At 34.5% G+C, this 23,326-nt stretch overlaps 1 protein-coding gene across 12 annotated transcripts in view; it reads left to right on the top strand.

The window, feature by feature from the left end:
• ANKRD12 (ankyrin repeat domain 12) overlaps nt 1-23,326 on the top strand; it is a 138,445-nt gene that overhangs the window by 49,061 nt on the left and 66,058 nt on the right. For 6 of the 12 annotated variants that reach the window (XM_030926015.1, XM_010373410.2, XM_010373411.2 and 3 more), the window contains exons 3-6: nt 4,191-4,338; nt 13,315-13,383; nt 17,474-17,620; nt 20,721-20,921. In XM_030926015.1, coding sequence (XP_030781875.1) covers nt 4,191-4,338; nt 13,315-13,383; nt 17,474-17,620; nt 20,721-20,921 — 565 coding nt within the window. The remainder of the gene's footprint in view (nt 1-4,190; nt 4,339-13,314; nt 13,384-17,473; nt 17,621-20,720; nt 20,922-23,326) is intronic. The other 6 variants (XM_010373416.2, XM_010373417.2, XM_010373418.2 and 3 more) reach the window with 3 other exon arrangements.

The following is a 23,326-nucleotide window of genomic DNA, read 5'->3' as shown; positions in this document are numbered from 1 at the left end:
GAATCTCACAGAAACCCTTTGTTCAAATACGCCTTGAAGGACAGTTTTATAGAGGACATAACAAGTAGTTAGCAGTTATGAATAGTTACACTTATCACCGTATTGCACGGGAGAACATATTCCATATATTCCTATGCTGTTTTCTTTCAATATGATATCACATAGGTTTTTTTTTTTTTTTTACTCATTTTGTAGCACTGTATCCTATATAGCTGCAAGGGAGAGGGGATTTTTAAGTGATTCTTAAATCTTTTATTCATAACAATGATTCATTTTCTAAGGCAAGTTACTGGAGCTTTGTTGGTTAACCTGTGTATTAGCTGTGTCTTTTTATTTTCTGTATTTCTGATGCTTTGACTTCTCAGGCCTTGCTGACCATTGCGAGAGACTATACCTCCCAGGCCTAGCCAGTTCCTAGAGATAATAAACTCGCTGTGAGCACACCTTTCATTCGCAGACTGACCTATCTAGACCCCACATTCAAATTCCCAACTTTGTTGGGCTCTCACATTCTGGGCCACTAGCCATCTGTCCTAATCACCCCAGAACCAGGCATCAATTAGAGAAACAGCTCCTATACCCCAGAGCCCACTGAAATTATTCAAGGTAGCCAATCCCAAGCCTGCTTACCCTGCTTCCCACTTTCTTTCCTGTGGAAACTACAATAAAGGCTCTTGTTCACATTTCACCTTTCTTCTTTTACCTCTTGACCAACCACCCTGATGCTTCCCTATGTGGTCTGGAGTGGCATGATGTGGCATGGCATGCCCCCCACCCCTTGGAACTGTGAGTAACAATCTTTTCCATAGCAGTAATATCCTGATTTGTTGGTCTCACCATATAATAAAACCTACATTTTGAACAACCTTATAAGCAAAACACCTTGTCTTTGAAGCTCCATTTCTTTGGCAGAAGTGAAAAAATAGCTTGAGGATTTTGCTTGAAAGCTTGGAAATTGATCAAGAATGAATGTAGAATTTACTGATACTATTATTGTCAGTTTGTCCTTGCCATCATCCGGTTTTCTTTAATGTCTTGATACAGTGAATTAAGAGGTTTTCTGTCCGTGAACTATCCTTGCATTCTCTAGATGAGCCCTGCTTGATTATAATATATTCTAAGACACTGAATTTGACTTGATAGTCTGTTAAGGACTTTTGCATTTATGTTCATAAGTTGATTTTTGTCTGTAATTTTGTATCTTGTACTATTTTTGGTATCAGTTTTATTTTAGACTTTTAAAATGAATTGGGTGACTTCTAATCTTTCTGTGCTCTGGTATTTATAAGAAATGGAAAATACTTGTTTTTGAATTTTTGTTTATTTGGTTAAAACTCTATTGTAAAATCTTCTGGAGTAGGTGCCTTTTTAAACGTACGTTTCACTATGGATTTATGGTTTTTTTCCCTCTTTTCTTTTTTAGAGACAGGGTCTTGCTCTGTCACCCAGCGTGGATTGCAGTGGCATGATTATAGGTCATTGCAGCCTTCTGTCTCAGCCGCCTGAGTAGCTAGGACTACAGTTGTGTGCCACTGTGCCCAGCTAGTTTTTTAAAAATTTTTATGGCGATGAGATCTCACTACGTTGCACAGGCTGGTTTCAAACTCCTGTCCTCAAGTGATCCATCTGCCTCAGCCATTGGGATTACAGATGTGAGCCACTGCACCCAGCCTGATTTACTGTTTTCTATGGTAATTGGTTTCTTCTGGTTTTCCCTTCCTATCATCCTGTCATGAGCTCATTTTTAGTAATCCATATATTCCAAGGAAATTACCGATTTTTACAGTCTGTAAGTTTTTTAATAGTATAAAACTAAATAGTGCATTTTTTTTTTTTGATACAGGATCTTACTCTGTTGTCCAGCCTGAAGCACAGTGGTGAGGACATGGCTCACTACAGCCTCAATCCTCCCAGCTCAAGCAATCCTCCTGCCTCAGCCTCCCAAGTAGCTGGGAACACAGGCGCATGCCACCATGCCTGACTAACTTTTAAATTTTTTTATGGAGACAAGGTCAAGGTCTCCCTATGTAGCCCAGGCCGGTCTCAAACTCCTGGGCTCAAGTGGTCCGCCCGCCTCGGCCTCCCAAAGTGCTGGGGTTACAAGCATGAACCACCATGCCCAGCCAACAGCATTCTTTCATAACTTTTTAATATTCCCTCTATAGTTGTATTCAGGCTCAATCTCAGTGTTGTTTTTTTTTAAATCTTTTCTCTGATTTTCATTATTAGATTTCACCAAAGGTTTGTTTATTCATTTGCTCTTTTAGAGTCATCTTTTGGTTTTATTGCTACTAAAAAAAAAATGACATTAATTTGTCATTCCCCTTTTTCCTCCTCATCTCTCCTTTATTTTTCATCTTGGATTGAAAACTGGTATCTTTTATAGTTTGAATCTACTTTTCATTTGCTTTTGAGAATTTCTACAATCATGATAAGTATCACTTATTATCATAGCTTGGGAATGTTCTTTTAAGATCTCCTGCTAAGGCAATGTGGCTTAGTTATTAGTATGAAGCACATTTCTCACAAAGGAGTTGTCATGCTCTGATTTTAGATGTGCCATATCAATTTGGATGTTTGATTATAGGAGTGAACTTCATATTACCTATAGGTCACTTCACCTGACTGGGCAAGTACACAGTATTTTTATTTGGTATGTCATTCTTTTTCTAAATTGAATTATAAATCCATTTCTGGTTTTCTGATTTAAGAAATAGGGTTGTAATGTACTGACCTGGATAGATTATTCTTTGGTTCCTGTGACCCTTACGTATTTTCTTCTTTATTGATAAATAATAGTGGTTCTCAAAATTTACTATGCATCAAAATCATATGGCAGGACTATTAAAACAGATCATTAGGCCCTAGCCCCAGAGATTCTGATTCAGTAGGTCTGAGATGATGTCTGAGATTTTGCATTTCTAGTAAGTTTCTAGGTGATGCTGATACTGCTAGTCAAGAAGCCTTTTGAGAACTGCTGATACAGATTATTTATTTATTTATTTATTTATTTATTTATTGAGACAGAGTTTTGCTCTTGTTGCCCAGGCTGGAGTGCAGTGGTATGATCTCAGGTCACTGAAGCCCCTGCCTCCCAGATTCAAGCGATTCTCCTGCCTCAGTCTCATGAGTAGTTGGGGTTACAGGCACCTGCCACCACACCTGCCTACTTTTTTGTATTTTTAGTAGAGACAGCATTTCACCATGTTGACCAGGCTGATCTCGAACTCCTGACCTCAGGTGATCCCCCCGCCTTGGCCTCCCAAAGTGCTAGGATTACAGGCATGAGCCACTGTGCCTAGCCAACTTTATTTTTTAAATAAAATACCATCAGTTTGATTCAATTCAGAATTGCTTTTTAAAATTTACATATTCATTGGTGCTATATCTAGATATAGTGGTTCTATTCAAGATATTTTGTTTTACTGTTGTTTTAAAATTGTTGTTAGAAGTACCATTCAACCCAGCAATCCCATTTTTGTTTACCCAAAAGAATATAAATTGTCCTATTACAAAGACACATACATGCGTATGTTCATTGCAGGACTACTCACAGTTGCAAATGCATGGAATTAACCTAAATGCGCATCAGCAGTAGACTGGATAAAGAAAATGTGGTATATGCATACCATGGAACACTATGCAGACATTAGGAAGGATGAGATCATGTTTTTTTGCACAGCAACGTGGATGGAGCTGGAGGCCATAATCCTAAGTGAACTAATGCAGGAATAGAAAACCAAATACCACGTGATCTCATAAGTGGGAGCTAAACATTGTGTATACATGGGCGTGAAGGGAACAGCAGACACTGGGGCTTACTTGAGGGAGGGAGGAGAGAGAGGATCAAAAAACTGCCTATCAGGTACTATGCTTATTACCTGGGTAATGAAATAATCTTTACCCCAAACCCCAGTGACATGCAATTTACTCATATAACAGACCTACATAGGTACCCCTGAACGTAAAATATTTTAAAATAAATATAAAATTATGTTATTAAATAAGAATAGGGAAATACGAAACAGGTAAGGAAAAAATGTACTTGTTGAAGCTGAGTCTTGAGTATATTGAATACAGTGATAGTAACACTGTCTCTCTTTTTGTGTATGTTTTTCCCTAGTAAGGAGGGGTTTCTATACTGTATTGCTTAGCTAATGTTGATATAACTTTATTTGACTTTTTAATAGAGTAAAGACAAGATTGCATCCTACAGCAAAACTCCAAAAATTGAACGAAGTGATGTGAGCAAGGAGATGAAAGAGAAATCATCCATGAAACGTAAACTTCCTTTTACCATTAGCCCATCAAGAAATGAAGAACGAGATTCAGACACAGGTAGAATAATTTGCTGTTCTCTGGTAAAATCTTGTTCATTCTTTAATTCTGATTTTTGTTTCTTGTACACCACTCCTCTTGACATCCCAGTTTATTGAGAAATATTTGTATTTCACTGTTTCAGATTTATCATTTTGGGGCAGAAATTCATCTGTCATGCCAAGTGTGGTTTCTAACCAGAGATGAAAACAATTTTCTTATTCCTTACTCTTTGAATGTTTATTGTGAATTTCTTTATCAAGAAATTAATTTTGGGGGGAGCACTCAAATGATTAAAATTTACTCAGTGATAAGGAAGCAATAGAATATGCAGATTTGAGAAAAAGTTGTTGAGCTTTTGTGAACATAAGGTCACACCCCAAAGAAGTTTAGGCACTTTAGATTCAGAAATGAATTAGAAACATGCATCACACACATACACACACACACAAATTGAGGCTAAACTGCCTCAGTGCTTTTCATAGAATTTTTGTTTCCCAAAATTCCTACATACCAGAAATTGATACTTGAAATCAGCCAATCCCAGTTATTCATAGCAGATGAGATTCTTATTATTACTATCTAATAAATTACTAGCTTGTGTTTTAGCCCTGAACTAACCGATTTTTGAAACTAATATAAACTTGAATGTATGTATTTACTGTAGTTTTAGTCATTGCATGAAATATTAATAATGAACTGTTCTTAAAAATGTTTTGGCCTCAGAGAAAGTATTTCATTCTGAGTTTACATACATAGATTATATTCTGCCTATATCTTTCTAGTCATTTTAATGGTCAGTTTAGAAATGATCTTAACTCCAGAAACTGAAAATACTCATAAGATTTTTGAAACATTCTATGCTAACATAGCTTTAGAAAATCGTGTAGTATATGCTTTTGGTAGCCAGGTCTTCTTTTGTGTATTTTGCCACTGCTGTTGTGTGAATTAAAAATTGTTCTTAAACACTCATGACATTTTTAAACTTTGAAGATTGATCTTTCTTGCAGTGATTACGAAATCATGTGCTTTTTCATTTTAAGCTACACTGGTTTCTTTGAGATTCAGAACCTATTTTTCCCCCCCGAAGCATCCTAAGTGATATTCTCAAGCTATTACTAGGTCGCTTAGCTGAGAAGAAGGTGCTTATGTGCCTTTGGACAGCCATTTAAGATTGAACTCTTCTCGCATATTAAAGGTTTCTTTGCTAGTCATTTTTAAATTACTCACATTACTCGGGTTTTGTTTTCCAATGAGAGTATATTTCTGATAGTTGTTCGAAAAACGGATTTTGATAAATTTGAAGAATATTAATATTTTTAAGGAATAAAGTTTCAAGATAATCTTTTCATGAGAACCTTTGTCATTAGATCAGATGGATTTTTATTTTATTTAGAATAAAATAAAGGAGAAAATGTTACTTAGGAAGATAAAAATTTAGGTATTGAATAAATGTAACCTAATTCATATGTCTAAAATTGGGTTATATGCACTTTCCCCCTTACATTTTTTTCTACTATTGGACTTTAGTTGGATATCGTAACTCTCTGTAAGACTGTTTCATAACACTTATTCTTCCATTTGAAAAGTTACATGTTGTCACCAAACAAAATTTTGATGGATTTAAAACACAATTGACCCTTGAACCATGTGGGGACTAGGGGCGCTAACTCGATCCTTCCCCACCTTACACAATCAAATCTGTGTATCTTTTGACTCCCCAAGTACTTAACTACTAATAGCCTGCTGTTGACCAAAGCCTTACCAGTAACATAAACAGTCAATTAACACATCTTTTGTGTATTGTTATTTTTTTCTTTACTAAGTCTTAGATGACATATGTTATATTATTATATACGGTACTCTTTAAGCTAGAGAAAAAAATGTTACTTAAGAAAACCATGAAGAATAGAAAATATATTTACTGTTCATTAAATGGAAGTGTATCATTATAAAGATCTTCATCCTTATTGTCTTCACACTGAGTAGACTGAGGAAGAGGAGGGGTTGATCTTGCTGTCTCAGGGATGCAGAGAGGCAGAAGAAAATTCCTGTGTAAGTGGATCTGTGCAGTTCAAAATCAGGTGGTTCAAGGTCAATTGTATTTATTTTTTTGGTAGGCTTTATTTATAAATTTTAGGAAGTAATAGATGACGTCTTTGGTTTAACATATCACACACAATGAAAACGTTAAGGAGGATTTCCCTAGTACCAGTACAAAATGTGTTATTTAGATTCAAGTGTCTTTTATATAAGTAAAAAAAAAAAAAAAAAAGTAGAATTCAGTACCATTAAGTGATATTTCCCATATGAAAAATACAGCATCAGACTTCATATTTGACATTGATCTTTTTTGTGTAGTATGCTATATTTTAAACTATTAGCTGAAACTGTGAAGATAAAGATACAGAAGGGAGAAACATGCAGCATTTATCAAAACCCTTAATATATGTAGTATTTAAATATCTTTTAAGTGTGAAAAGGAAACTCAAAAATGGGAAAATTGACCAAAAAATACAAGCAGTTCAGAACAACAATTATAGTTGGCAAAGAAATACATGAAAAAATACATCAGTAGTAGTCAAAGAAATACAATTTATGATGAATGACAAAATTGTTTTTGGTCTGAATCACCCAGTAGTTACGGATTGGACATAGGAATTTGCTTTAGTGGGTCTAAATTATAGAAATACTTTGTTTAAGGTAAATAGGACAATGTATATAAAAAATTGTTTCTTAACATTTGACTAATTTTTTCTTTGGGCATTTATTATGATAATGACTATTATTATTTTGAGACAGAGTCACTCTGTCGCCCAGGCTGGAGTGCGGTGGTGCCATCTCAGCTCACTGCAAACTCTGCTTCCTGGGTTCAAGTGATTCTCCTGCCTCAGCCTCCCATGTAGCTGGGATTACAGGTGCCTGCCTAGCTAATTTTCATATTTTTAGTAGGAACGGGGTTGCGCCATATTGGCCAGGCTCTTAACTCCCGACCTCGAGTGATCTGCCGGCCTCAGCCTCCCGAAGTGCTGGAATTACAGGAGTGAGCCACCATGCCTGGCCTCTAATAGATAATTATTGATGAAAGCATTTGTTTTTAAGGATGTTTATCTCAACCTTCTTTTTTTTTTTTTGAGACGGAGTCTCGCTCAGTCGCCCAGGCTGGAATGCAGTGGTGCGATCTCAGCTCACTGCAAGCTCCGTCTCCCAAGTTTACGCCATTTCCTGCCTCAGCCTCCTGAGTAGTTGGGACTACAGGCGCCTACCACCATGCCTGGCTAATTTTTTGTATTTTTTTTTAGTAGAGATGGGATTTCACCGTGTTAGCCAGGATGGTCTTGATCTCCTGACCTTGTGATCCGCCGTCTCGGCCTCCCAAAGTGCTAGGATTACAGGCTTGAGCCACCGCGCCCGGCTTCAGCTTTCTTTATAATAGCAAAAATATCAGGAGAATTGTGTTGACTAATACAGGATTTATTAAATTATGATAAATTCAATGAAGAAATAGAGTTTTCACCCTTAAAAATAATGTTGTAAGGCTGGGCATGGTGACTCACACCTGAAATCCCAGCACTTTGGGAGGCCAAGGCAGGAGGATTACTTGAGGCCAGGAGTTTGAGACCAGACTGGCCAACAGAGTGAGACCCTGTATCTACAAGAAAATTAAAAAATGAGCCAGGCTTGGTGGTGTGCGCCTGTAATCCCAGCTACTTGAGATGTTGATGCATGAATATTGCTTGGCCTGGTAGGTTGAGGCTACAGTGAGCTGTGATCATGCCACTGTACTCCAGCTGTAGAAGAATACATAATATGGGAAGATGATCATGATATTGGAAGTAAAAAATTAGATTATGAAACAGTATGTGCTATTTGCATTAAAATTGTAATTTGTGTATTTACATTTATTGTGTGTATATATGTGCACACATGTATATTAACACATGGAAAGATTAAGACTGTCTAAATATAAGACTTTTTTCACTGTAGGAACTATACCTGTTGAATGTATTTTGGGTACAGAACAAAATATAAATGTTATAAACCTTGACTTAAGGAAATAATAGAACAAGGGGTAGGGAATAAAGAGAAAGGATATCATCTTATCTCTTGTAAGCAAGGGATTAACTGATGTTATCTAAACAAGTATATAGTTTCTTAAAATGATTATATAAACTTTTTAATGTTCCTGTATTTAAAATTCCTTTATATTTTTGTTTATATTTATAGTAGTATCTTTTATAAGGAAGAAACAATGCCTTTAGTTTTTTTTTAATGTTGGATTAAAATAAAATTAGTCTGTAAGCCTTTTATTTCAAAACAGCATATGTGTATTATTTTCTTGTTCTTACATAAATTTATTACTGTCTCTGCTAGTTCCTTTGTCATTAATATGTATTTAGATGGATGCTGAGAATGATGCTTGCCAGAGGTTAATACTTTATTTCTTGGATGTGGGGTATCTGTTACTTTCTTCTTGGTCCTTCTTGTATGGCTTGAATTTTTGAAATAATGGATATATGTTACTTTTATAAAGTCACTACTTTTTAAAAGAGGTACTCATAACATTGTCCAAGGAAAGCCCACTGGCACCCCAAATTAGCAGTAATGCTGTCTACTGAATGAGAGATTCCTAGCCTTCATTTTGCGAGGTATCATAATGTGTCTTAAATTTTCTAAATTCTCATTTATTTAATACTTACTAATTTTTTTAAAAAAGAAAACACTTTCTAGAAAAGTAAGTGCTTGGCTCGACAGAAAAAATTAGGGAATGAATTACAACATAATTTGAAATCAGGCCAGTGGGTCCTTGTAGCTCTATCATAGTACTATGTTCATTCTGAATGAATTTATTTCAACAAATCATTAACATTGTCTTACTGTGTCAAAGAATTCCCGTGAATTTTGTCCTGTGGAACATTAAGCCAATATATACGATGACCTATTGAACCTATGGAAGTAAAAAGCAACTGCTTATCTAAAAGACATTTCTTACACCTACATCAGGTTGCTTTATCACTAATTTTTACCTTCTCCTTTCATTCTCTGCTATTCTAGAATTGACAGGATAAATTTTTTAGTTGTAGCAGAGGTAAATCATGGCAGTGTTTATTATTGAAGATTTTGGAATCTGACTAGTGTTGACCCTCAGTCCCCTACAAGCGTTGGCCCAGTAATTTGACTTCTTTGTAAGTCCCAGCTTCCTTATCTGTAAAAGTACATATAATAGTATCAGTTTCAGAGAATTGTCACCTTCAAGTGACATCGCATGTAAATTTAGCTTGTAAAACTAAATTAAACATAACCAAAAACTAACACTGGTTTAATTACATAGGAATTTTACAGTTTAATGCAGTAAGAAGGCTAAGCATAGGCAGTGCAGGGTTGGCATAGCAGTTCGATAATGCCATCAGGCTCTGATCTCTTTTCATCTTAATGCTGTGCCACTCTTAGGTCATACATGGGCTTTGTCCTTAATCATTTTGCCTTACAATCACAAGAGTATTGCTTCTTCCTGGGTAGAAAGTAGGAGGGAAAAGACCAAGGACAAAAGTGTTTTTTCCCAGTGAGATCTGGCCTTTTTGTTTCTGCATCTGATTGGTTAGGCTATTCTAGTTGCAGGGGAGTCTGAAAAATCATACTTTCAGCCGGGCATATTGTTTCTCTGATCAAAACTGGGGTATTCCTGGTAAGAAAAAGAGAATGAATATTGTATAGGTATCATATAATATCTGCCACCATATATAGTGTAATCAATAGCTGATAACTTTTGTTATCTTTAATAATTAATACAGTTTCCACCTAAGTGAACTTTATTCCTGCATTATCAGTCACAAAATCGTACTTAATTTCTTTTCTAGTCTTATGGTGTCCAAGGGAAAGCCAAACTCTCTTAATGTGAAAGTGTTAAACAGCTGTCTTGAGGCTACATGAGAGAGTCTCTTCTTGGCCCTCAAACTAAATTTATAATTCTTTTGTTATGAATAATGCCATCAAGAGCATCTTTGCAGATTGTGATGTTTGTCATACACTGAGTTGCTTCTTTATTCATTCCCAGGAGTAAGGTTACGGTGTTGTAAGGGTTAAACATTTCTATGATTCTTCATGTTTCTCCAAAATAATTATACCTAGTTAGAAAGCCTCCAGCAGTATATGAATGTTCTTTAACCTCAAATAGCATTGGGGGACATGTTTTTCTTTAGGTTGATAAATCTGATGTTCTATAGAGATAAACCAGTAGTCCTTTGTCATATTAGTTTGCATGTTTAAATAATCAGAAAGATTGAATGTCTTTCACTTTTTTCTTTAAGTAATTGTTTCCTCTTAGCATTATTAGTAGGCAAATAGTTTACTAATTTTTTTGGCTTTTTTTTTTTTTTTTTTTTTTTAGTGATAACAGAATGTCGCTCTTTCACCCAGGCTGGAGTGCAGTGGCACAGTCTTGGCTCACTGCAACCTCTGCCTCCCAGGTTCAAGCAATTCTCCTGTCTCAGCCTCCTGAGTAGCTGGGATTACAGGCATGCGCCACCACACCCGGCTAATTTTTGTATTTTTAGTAGAGGTGGGGTTTCACCATGTTGGCCAAGCTGGTCTCAAACTCCTGACCTCAATTGAGCCATCCATCTCGGTGTCCCAAAGTGCTGGGATTACAGGCGTGAGCAACTGCGGCCAACCTTTTTTGACATTTTAAAAAGATAATATGAGAAAATTCAGAGAACACAGTATGATGTGTTCACTAAGTCTATGGAGGCAGTTGTAGAATATGTTGAAATTTTATTAACAAAATCTCTGCCAGCTAGCCTTAGTTCTATTTTCCTAAGACTTTAGATGCCATTTAAGGGTTTACCATATTACAGTGTGACTCAATCAAATTTGAGGAGAGGAGCTTCTTTTAAAAAGAAAACAGATAGATACAATTTTTCTGGGAACTATATTAAAATAGATAAAATCTGTGCTTTGCTTAGTAAGAATAATCACCTTTGGTGATTTTTTTCCTGGCAGTTATTCATGATACATTTACCTCTGCCCCCTTCCTGATATTTCATTATGAAAGTTTCAAACATACAGTACAGGCTTTTAAAAATATTTTTGGTATTTTTCTCTTATTTCCTTGCAACCCAAGCAAAATATTAACTTAAAAAGATTGGTTTTAAAATACAAGTATCACTTGTTTTGCCTCGCTATGAAGAACGTGTGGGAGAGAGAGTGGCTCTGCTTTGCGCTCAGTGTTTTATATCAGTCTCATAAACGGTGGTAATCTCATACAGCCTAGTCTTAGTAGAGTGTAAAAGGAAGTAGTTGAGGAAGGGGACAGGGATATGTTAATAGAAGCTTTAATTTTCCGGTTCCTGAGTTAAAGCTTTGTAGACTATGCAAATGCCACCAATAGAAACATAGTTGTTTGAGTAAAAGCCAAAGAGTGTGTGGGGTCAGAGTGGTTGCTTACTTCCAAAGGAAGATTTGGATAAACTGTTAAACTACATTAATGTAATTGAAACGTTAGTTTATTCACTGTGGTTTAATCTATTAAAATAATATTTGCTTTCAACAATTCATTTAATCCTATTGGCACAATTTAATGGTTGCTGGTTTGCTTTGCAATCTATGGTGGTTATTTAAATTTTTTTGCTTGTCTTTGTCAAATACTATTTTTCATGAAATTTTTTAGTTGCTAACTTAATGTATTCCATTTTGAAATATGTGTTCATTGAAAGTTTTACCATTCAGCCCATTTACCTGTTTACTTTAGAGCTGGTCTAAATGTTATTGATGATTCCTCTTTCAGTTGAGTGAACTTTCTCATCACTAAACTTTTAGGCTTATCTGTAAAATTTTCAAATACGATGCTTAGTGTTTATTTGTTCTCTTGTTTTTTTTTTTTGAACACTTGGTTACTTATACCTAACTGAAATCATGAATACTGTGTAACAGTAATCCTGGGAAAAAGTTTGTCAATTAAGGATATGAAGATCACAATAATATTGTGAGTTGAAATGGCATTTGTAAGTCAAAATATATTTATAAGTAAAAATATCTGCTCTGGCCATATTGCCAAAGCCGGTTCTCCATATTCATATTTCTCTGTCATGAATTGTTAGGCAGAATTCCATATCTCTCTCTCTCTCTCTCTTTTTTTTTTTTTTTGATACGGAGTCTCCTCACTCTGTCACCCAGGCTGGAGTGCAATGGCACGATCTCAGCTCACCGCAATCCCTGCCTCCCGGGTTCAAGTGATTCTCCGGCCTCAGCCTCCAAGTAGCTGGGATTACAGGCATGCGCCACCACACCTGGCTAATTTTTGTATTTTTAGTAGAGATGGGGTTTCACCATGTTGGCCAGACTCGTCTTGAACTCCTGACCTCAGGTAATCCACCCACCTTGGCCTCCTGAAGTGCTGGGATTACAGGTGTGAGCCACTGCGCCCAGCCAGAATTCCATATTCTTAACTGATAAACTTTGTTTTGATTTAGGTTACTTTCTTTCCAGGCAGTCTTCAGTAGTAATCACTGTAGTAATTTATACCATTTGAAGTGTATATAATTTGTGGAAAGGTCTGTGGTGTAGGATGATAGTGCAGTCCAAAGTGTTCTTCTATCTCCAGAGTAGTTTTGGCACTCGTAGAACAAAAAACGTAAGACAAGTTCTAAACAGAAAACCAGTGATAAAGTACTGGTGCTTTTACTGTTATTCAGAGGTTGAAAAAATACAAAGCCTCAAAAAAACTAGCATGTTTTAATATATGACATCAGTAATACCTGTTATTGAAACTGCATGATTGAATTTCCCAACTTTAAGATATTTTTGTTGAAGAATTTAAAATATTAGGTGTTGATCAAACCTGTGTTTTAAATATAATTTTGGCTTTACTTTAAAAATAATCTTTTGGCAAAACAATGACAGCTTATTAACTGGTGGTCTTTTGAAAAATGTTGGTTTGTTGAATTCTGCATTTCCCTCCGTGTGCTTTTTTCTCTTCTCCTGTCTCTTCTCATTCTGTAGATTCAGATCCAGGACATACAAGTGAAAATTGGGGGGAGAGACTTATATCTTCTTACAGGACATACTCAGGTAATTAGATTATCAGGTGCTCCTGTTTAGCCAGTGGTTTCTGTCACATTTACAATTAATTATTGTACTATAAGTAACTTATTTTCAAACCAGTATATAGATATCTTTGGTTAAATAAATGAACGACATGGGTGACACCACATTTTCCCGTTTTTGCTCTGAGGTACTCAGTGTATCATATCCAACACAAGCTGTGTGGACCTTGTAGTAGGACTGCTATATACCTCCACTCTGATTTTTTACAGCACAATGTGGGGAACACCATTCAGTAGAAAACAGTGTGAAGGTCAACCCCTGGTATTGCATAGTGCAGTGACTCCTGTGGGAAAATACCCAAGTGTTTTGTATACCCTTCACAAGGTATACCAAGTGTACTGATTTCAGTAGACAGTGTCATCTTATCCTTTAGTCATGTGATGTTTTTTAAAAAACACGTTTAACACAATTTTTTTCCATTGAACTCATTAGCCTTTATTGACTTTGTTGCCTAGGTTAAATTTAACTATTAACTAAATTAAAATACCAGGTCACCTAGAGAAATGGCATTACCACTAACTGTATTGCAACCTCTCTGTTAAGCTGTGGCACCTGTTGTTATATGTTACTGATTCATAATTGCTCCAGATAGAATACAAGAGAATATACAAGTATTGTGTCCTCTTAAAGAGTAAATGTGTTTTCTAGTATGTGAAAGCTAATTAGTTAAATGTTTTTTGATTGTCTTTTTTTAAATTGACTAACATTGTTATCTCTGAACTTAAATAAAAATGTTAATTTTTGTAGTCCCGGGGTGTCTAAGTGTCTAGTTTTCAGCATATGACATTTAGCTGTAAAAACTAAAGTAAACCTGTTTTTATACACTTTTTATTTATTTTATACAGTTGTGGGGTTGGGTAGGGGCAGTGGAAGAACCAAATAATTATTCTTCAAATTATCCTGAAAGTTTTAATTGAGCTGATAAGTCAGTAGTGCCTGGTTACCAAAATTGAGGGGGGTGGCACATATTTACAGTCAGTTACTGGGGAATTATGCATGTTTTTCTAAAAGGTGACTTCTAAGCACCAAAGTGCCCCTGAAAGAGCTGTATGTATATGAAGCCATCCAAAATCTGAGTATCATTGCTGGAAATCAAAAGATGCAGACATTCAATTAAGAGATTCATGTAGATATTTTAGAACCAGAGAGTGATGGCAATTTTTTTTTCAGAATTGAAGTATGTACGTTGCAAACAGGATTGATTTAATTATGTTCATCTTTGAGTTGTGATTCCATTGTTTGATTCTTATAGTGACTGCTTTGTGGGAAGATGTTATATTCTTTAATTTCTGAGACACTAATAGGTTTATGAACCGAGTTCCCTAAGAAGAACAATTTTGTCTCTTCTCCTTAATAGGTACTTAATACTTAATTGGGATGTGATAACATTGAGCTTTCTATTTATTCTGACAAGACCCGAAAAGAAAGCATTAATTTTCAGCATTATAAAACGGGAACATCTTTGTATATCTGAAGATCCTCTAAACCTTGAAAGAATGTTGGAGCGCTGAAAAGTCCATTGCTCTGTTTGCTTTGAATAGTCTTAAGTGAATCTCATGTATATTTTCTTTAAAAAATCCCTAGGCTGTCTGAATGGAAGTTTATAGTAGACTGTGCTAAATGAGCACATTTGTCAGTATACTTAGCATTTAAACTTTAAAGTTCTTGTCTATTAGGGCAAATAAATACATTTTTCAGGTACTGAATCTTGAGAAGTAGCTCTTTTTTTTAAGTATTATTGAATCACCTTCCTAATGAGAGAAGTAGCTAACTCTTTATAAGATATATAGTATATTATCATTTGTTACTTATGATGGATCAGAGGAAACAAATTATTTCTAGGACAAATTCCAGATAGTCTTGTTGACTGCTTTAAACTTGAAAACGCATACTTTGGGACTTATTAGTCTAACGCAGTTTTGACAAACAGTATAGTTGTCTCTCTCCTAGCTGTCTTACACCGGCTGCTGTTTTCTTTCTTTCCTGTCTCATGCAGAACATGAACTCAGACATATGACTATGGTAACTCAAAGAAAATAGAGTTTATATTGGATGCTAGCATCTGATTCGAATTTTTGTTTTAAATATTTGGAATGTATACAATTTGTTTATTTCTTTCCAAAATAATTCCATCTTTAAATTGTTGTGGCAGCATGGCATTCTAATGATGCATTTATAAGTATCTTTTTACTGTTGCCTGGATATATATTACTTTATCACGTTAGACTGGCTTTTTTAAACCTTGTGTTAAAATGCAGTCCAAAAAAAGGCACTCGTTTTACAAACAAAAATACGAAATTTTCCCCAATATTTAGAAAACATTTTGAGAATAGATGCTAAGTATTTTTTGTTTCCTCTTATTACTAGATTTTATTTCTTGTCTTTGAAACATCTTTTCTATTTTCTATAAAATTTTCACAATGTTAAATATATTTATTTTAGGAGAGAAATACATTCATTATAGGTAAAGATTTGTTATTCAAATGGAAAACCATTAAAACAACAACAGTTGTGGTTCCTTATTAAATACTAGAGAACCAGGATATGCAGAAAATTAAGAGAAAAAATCCATAAATGCTTCAGGAAAAAAATTGGCTTCTCCAAAGATCTGTTTAGGGCTTTATAATACAGTGTAAGTTAGGAAAAGTACTGTGCTAAAATTGGATTTATACTAAATTGGATCATTTATGATAATGAAATAAATATGAAAAGATTATACTGGAAAAAGTAAAGTTGATTTAAATCTTGAAATTTTGTTTTTATGCAAAATCAAATACTCAAGAAAATGGACTTTTTAGGAAATGTCTAATTTTGAAAGATTTATGGGCAGCAGAGTTTTTAAAATTAGGACCTCTGATTTTTCTCAGCCATAAAGGTGACAGAGTATCCTGATTAAGTGGCACACTGGAAGAATTACTACTTTTAATTTCTTATGCCTGCTAATAATATCAGGTTTTAATTAGTTGTTTAAAACTTGCTAGATTAAAACATGCTTTTCTTTTAGAGTTTTTTAGCTGCTCTTCATATACGCCTGAAAAAAGACACTGTTTTGACTGCTAAGTCGTTCCTTCTTCCATTTTTGCTATTTTTAAATATTCTTTATTTTACTTATTTATTTTTGCAGCTCCTCTTTGCAGGTACCCTCAATCCTAGATCAATAAATTCCAGATATTTGTATAGGGTTTCCCAAGAAATAGATGCCTGGACAGGTAATAGCCAGACCTCTGCATTTGGTTGCACAGAGCACCTGCCTTCACTCCCAAAGGAGTCTTACAGAAGAGACAAACATCTGTATCTCTTACTTACAGAATTCAGTTCAGTCTGAATGTGCTGACACTTAATGGGGAATGCAGGCTGCATTACAAATGGGTTTTCCAGATAGTTAAATCTGAGAGCTAACTTGATGATGGGTCAGATCTCTTTGAAAAGATCCTTGAGAATTTTTGGATCTTTGCAAGATCTGTTAACCCATAGCCACACAGAATCTTTAATTTGCACATTCTTGGCTTTGACTATTTCATGTTCAGCTATCCTATGACTGGAATAAAATGATTTGGTACTTTTTTTCAGTAGTTATTCTGTGTGATTAAGACTTGTCTTAAATATTTAGCTCATTGGAAGATTGTATAAATCATTGCTGGAATTAAGGAAGTAATTTGAAGGAGCATTGCTATATAGGCTTATCAGCGATTATGAATAAAATTGTGAATAAAAGAGGTTTCAAAGATGTAATACTAAAGAATGTCTGCACTGTTAAGGAATTAAATTTTACTAGAGCAAGTCATTAAGGTAAAATTTTACTAGTAATAAATTTCCAAGTATTACTAATTTTCTGAAAACAATAGAATTAAGAATATATGTTTTTCAAAGCAGTCAGGAAGAAAATTGTTTATATAATATAAAACCCATTGTGCTTTTGTCTGGCTAGTACTAGTTCATATATTGTACACATTTCTCATATATATGTACAGCATCTATCAAAAAAATCATCTTACCCTTGCTTTTGAGTACTTGGATTTGTTTCAAATTCTTACATATGTGTTAATAATTCCAGAGAAAGAAGGTCCAGAAAAGAAGAAAACAAAAAAGGAAGCTGGAAATAAGAAATCCACACCAGTTAGCATTCTTTTTGGTTATCCACTCTCTGAGCGAAAACAGATGGCACTTCTTATGCAGATGACAGCAAGAGACAACAGTCCAGGTGATACCTACCATCATTGAGTTAATGTGTATCCTTAGTTTTCCTCACACAACTGTAGTCTTAACAATTACTTTAACTGCTTTCAATTTTGATTCTTTCTTGGATTTAATCAGAATTACTCATAAGTCAGTGGTAATTTTATGATTATTTGTGTGACAGTTTATCATCTGTATCCTCTGCTAAAGTAGAAGCTATACAAGAGTAGGGCTCTTTACACTATGTGTAATCCATATTTTATTAAGATCTGAATTCTTTTATAAGGAAAAATGTCAGCAGTATATTATGTTTATTTCATATTTCATGTCACATTTCCAGTTAAGGTGTTGTGCCACATGTATGTATGTTTGTTTATATACTGTGTGCTCCAAAGATAATTGATGATGACTTACCAGCAGGACAAAAACAAAAAGGGAACAAACCAAACAGCATGCTGATTTATAAAAGGGAGCTAAAAAGGTAGATAAAATCCAGACAGTTGGCCTGAGACAGTTATTACTATTCACATCCTGGCAGCTAAAAGTACAGAGGAAAAATTTTGAGTTACATAGTTCTCATTGACTGATTCAAGAAAATAAATCGGCCGGGCGCGGTGGCTCCAGCTTGTAATCCCAGCACTTTGGGAGGCCGAGACGGGCGGATCACGAGGACAGGAGATCGAGACCATCCTGGCTAACACGGTGAAACCCCGTCTCTACTAAAAACTACAAAAAACTAGCCGGGCGAGGTGGCGGCGCCTGTAGTCCCAGCTACCCGGGAGGCTGAGGCAGGAGAATGGCATGAACCCGGGAGGCGGAGCTTGCAGTGAGCTGAGATCCGGCCACAGCACTCCAGCCTGGGCGACAGAGCAAGACTCCGTCTCAAAAAAAATAAATAATAAATAAATAAATAAATAAATAAATCACTTTTGTCTGGAGAAAATTTCTGTTGGCCCTGAATTCAAAGCAATTTTATGTAAGACTCTGGGTTACATAACAGATCATGTTGAAATGTATTGAAAAAGATACTTTTTCAGTGAGTTTTTCCTGTATTGCCCTTTTTAAAAAATGGGATGACATGGTTAAATTCTTAAGAGTTTCTGAGTATTATAATTTCGAAGCATAAGTGTATCTAATATCTGTCACTGCTAAAAAAAAAACGCTTTAGGGCTTCCTGCTTTTAAAAATAGAGTACGTTGTGGTTACTCCTACCTTTTCCACCTCCAATGTGGGAAAGTCTGTGACCAAATTGAAGACATTTTACCATGTAAAACCTTTGTTTCTGTAAAATTTTGACTTTAAGTCTGATTTAATAGTTAAATGGAAAGACATTTGTTAAAACTGATTTTTTAAAATAACGTGAACCTTTGTCCTTCTTAGAATAAATTAAAAGACCAACAGATAAAAAGTAAAAGTCTTTCATCTCCAGTCACCTCCCCTCAAGAGGTGACCACTGTTAACAGTTTCTTATCTTTATTTGTGTGGCTTTTCTAGGCATAAACATACAAATATGTATCTTTTGTTATGGGTTAATTTTTTTTATTTTTATTTTTTTTAGTATAAATAGGAATATACTATCATACTGTTCTGCAGCTGGTCCTTTTAAGGGTGATTTTTAGTCAACTCTCTGTATTAATATGTATAGAATTAAAATGGAAAACTTGAAATATCAAGATGTTTGCCATCATACAGATATATTTGGAATTTATGGTTAATTGTTTTATTCATTAGATACGTCTTTAGATTTTAAGAAATTCAGTAAGCAAATTCTCTTGACAAATAATTTGACTATAAGGATTATATTAAAATTTATTCATTAAACAAATATTTCTTGAATACCACTGTGGTATGTAAAAGGTCTTCTAAGCAGTGATGAGTAAGATAGATAAGGCCCTTCTCTTAGGGAGTGTAAATTTCGAGAAAAACTTATGTAGGAAACTATTACTCAGACAATGTACTTTAAAGTCCAAAAGGTAGGGCCAGGCATGGTGGCTCACGCCTGTAATCCCAGCACTTTGGGAGGCTGAGGCAGGCGGATCACTGGAGGCCAGGAGTTTGAGACCAGCCTGGCTAACATGGTGAAACCCTGTCTCTACTAAAAGAGACAGAAATCAGCTGGGCATGGTGGCACATGTCTGTAATCCCAGCTACTCGGGAGGCTGAGGTGGGAGAATTTCATTTCTTGAACCCGGGAGGCGGAGGTTGCAGTGAGCCGAGATCAAACCACCACACTCCAGCCTGGGCAACAGAGCGAGACTCCATCTAAAAAAAAAAAAAAGTCTAAAAGGTGAACCTTAATACTTTTTTTTTTTTTTAAATTGAGGAAAGGATGGTATTGCCTTAGAGCTCTAATCATGTTAGGTTTTAAACTGATAAAAAGTTATTTTCCATAGATTTCTTTTCTCTTAGAGCAGTTTCTTTTAGATAGTTATAAATTTTCAGAATTAATTAACACTGTATATATGTCTTGAATCCTTAATTAAGAAACCGGTTTTTGTTTTTTTTGTAGTTTTGAAATTGGGGAGGAGACTTTGGGCATCATCTAATTTAGCTTATTGTTTTAAATATAGAAACTAGAACAAATATCAAAATATGAGAAGGCAAAGCACAGGTTTTAAAGGCCCCTTTCCAGACTGCCCTTTTTTTTTGTAACTTTTCTCTTTCATATATAATATGAAATCATTATGACCTTGATTTACACGTAATATAAGAACAGAACTCCAATGCTTTGTCTGAGTCAGAGGTGTGGACTCCAGCCTTCAATTTCACTTCCTCTAGGTCTTAGAATAATAGCATAACATACCTCGGAAAAATATTTTGTAGTTCATCACATCATTCATTAAGCAAACATTTTAAAATACATATTTGATACTTTTATCATTTTAAACCAATTTTATGAATTGACAAAACATTTTTTTTAATTGGCTTATGATATTTGATAGCCCTAAGGGAAGATCTCTGTGTGTTTGGGTCACTAACATATCACCCAAGTTAACGTTTAGGTGGTTAGGGGGAGAAGGTATTCCTTGTGTTTCAGGAGATTAGCATATTACCAATAAAAACCTTTAAGTAAGTATACAAAATATTTAGCCTAGAACTTCTGCTAACTTTCTTCTTTCTTATAGATTCCACACCAAATCATCCATCACAAACAACACCTGCCCAAAAGAAAACTCCTAGTTCTTCATCTCGACAGAAAGATAAAGTTAATAAAAGAAATGAACGTGGTGAAACTCCTTTACACATGGCTGCTATTCGAGGAGATGTGAAACAAGTTAAAGAATTAATAAGTTTAGGGGCAAATGTGAATGTGAAAGATTTTGCAGGTAAGACTAGTAGTTCAATACCTACTATTCAGGCACTAACATTTAAACGGATCCTGATTACAATTTAATCCATATTCTTTTATTCCTTTTGCTGAAATGAAAGCGTTCTAAAAATATTCTTTATTACAAAACTTGTGGAGTTTGCACATAAAACCCCTGATCTCTACTGCAATTCCATGTCAATACTCATATTTTTACACACTAAACTTATACTTTAGTTGACGTATTACTTGCTGTATCGTTCTTTATCCAAGTTAGGTTTTGCCCTAGATGAGATTGAGTTATATGTTTTCAAAGTAGTTGATTCATTCACAAGTATTTTAAGAACATTTATTAGCTTGAACCATGAGGACTGTAACAGTGTGGTGTTGTTACTTTCATTTTCAGTATTCAAGTAGCATACCAGTACATACTTACTGTAAATAATTCAACAGTAAAAGTATGTAGAGAACAATACAAAAATTTTCTTTAACTTCACATGCTGCACAGCCTTACCCTCCCTCCCACACAGGTTCTTTCTCTTCCATAGAACTATTGTTAACACTTAGAAGGTTACTCATTCAGTTCATTTTTATTTTATATATATATAATTTGCTTACATATCAACTTTTTAAAATGAACTTATTGCATCTGTATTAGTCTGCCTTAATGTCTTACAGATATTTCGGTCAGTTTATATAGGTAGGCCTTCATTAATTTTTAATAGCTGCATAATATTTTCTGGTATAGCGTTCCAAAGGCAACACTGCAGTAAATACCTATATAGAAACATCTTTGTGTATATTTATGGAAGTATTTCAGTAGAAGTGAAATTGCTAAATCAAAAAAGATACATGTTTTAAATTTCTGAAATAGTGGAAATTGTCCCCCCAAAAATTCTGTATCAGTTCATACTACCATCAAGAGTATATGAAAGAGCCGTTTTCCGCATAGCTTCACTAAAACTGGATGTTATCAACTTTTAATTATTAACAATCTGACGAATGAAAAATCTTAATTTGGATTTTCATGATCAGTAGTGATGGTAAACATTTCTTATGTTTATTTTGAATTTATGTGTGTTTTGTGAATTGTTGGATCCACTCCTTTGCTCATTTTCTTTTGGTTTAGTACTGTTTTTAACCTACAAGAGCCTTTATTTAGTCTAGATTTTCTCTATCAAATATGTAAAGATTTTCACAGTCTGTGGCTTAGATTGAATACACTCTCATTACAGTGTTGATTGTACTAAAGTTTTCATCTTTTATGTATCAGATCAATTGAACTTTATGGGTTCTTGGTTTGGTATTTAAGAAGGCCTTCTCTTCCTCTGTATCATAGAACTATTCCTATATTTTCTGTTTTTTCAAATTTTGTTTCTGTTTTGTTTTTACATGTAGCCCTATTATAATACACCTGGAATTTAGGTCTTTATTTGGTGTGAGTGGGGAATGGTGTGATATACGGTATCTACCTTAAATAATGAGACTTAAAATGCATGGCATTTATTCTAGAGGAAAACTTGACATTATTTATCAGAAATCTAAAAAATATTTCTTTCATCTGACAATTCCACTTCCAAGGATTTATTTTAAATAGTTAATCATGGATGAACATGAAGGTTTAGTTGTAATGATACTTGTTACAGCATTGTTTCTAATTAAAAACTAGCAATAATCTGTACCCTTAGTAATAGGAACTCGTTGAAGGAAATTATGGTATATTTGATTAGTACAATACTATGTTGTAGGAAAGTATGATGACATAGGTAATTATTTTCACTTTAGTAAGTAGAGGAAGCAGGTTGTTACTCCTCTAAGTTTTATACATATGTGGGAGAGCTAGTAGATGCTATGTTGGATTCTTCAAATTATTATATCTGGGTGGTGAGATTATGGACAGTTTTATTTTCTTTGTATTTTTATCTAATATTTATTTTGTGAACATGTAACTTTTTAATTACAAAAGTAATTAAGTTTATTTTAGTTAAAATAACTATTAAGTCCAGAAAACATTGTATCAACAGAATAAAGCCCTTAAGATATTAGGATTTTTGTTTACTGAAAGACACTAATCAAGCTTATTAATATTTCACCCCTTTAATATTCTTTTTCATAGTTTAAATTATTTAAAATATTTCAAGCTTATATTTATTGGAAGCTTAAATATTTAATACTTTTGTCAGATAATTTAGCACAGTGGAAATACTGTTGACCCTTGAACTGTGTAGATCTACTTATATGTGGATTTTTTTCAGTAATTATATTGGAAAATTTTTTTGAGATTTGGAACAATTTGGAAAAACTCAGATGAACTGCATAGCCTAGAAATATTGAAAATAGGAAAAAATTAAATGCATTAAAAGTGCATAAAAGATACCTAGGTACTGTTCTATCACTTACTACCGTAAAATATAAACAAATCTG

Source organism: Rhinopithecus roxellana, chromosome 21, assembly GCF_007565055.1.
Source record: "Rhinopithecus roxellana isolate Shanxi Qingling chromosome 21, ASM756505v1, whole genome shotgun sequence".
NCBI classification, from domain to species: Eukaryota; Metazoa; Chordata; class Mammalia; order Primates; family Cercopithecidae; genus Rhinopithecus; species Rhinopithecus roxellana.
This window is presented reverse-complemented; position numbering and strand designations above follow the sequence as displayed.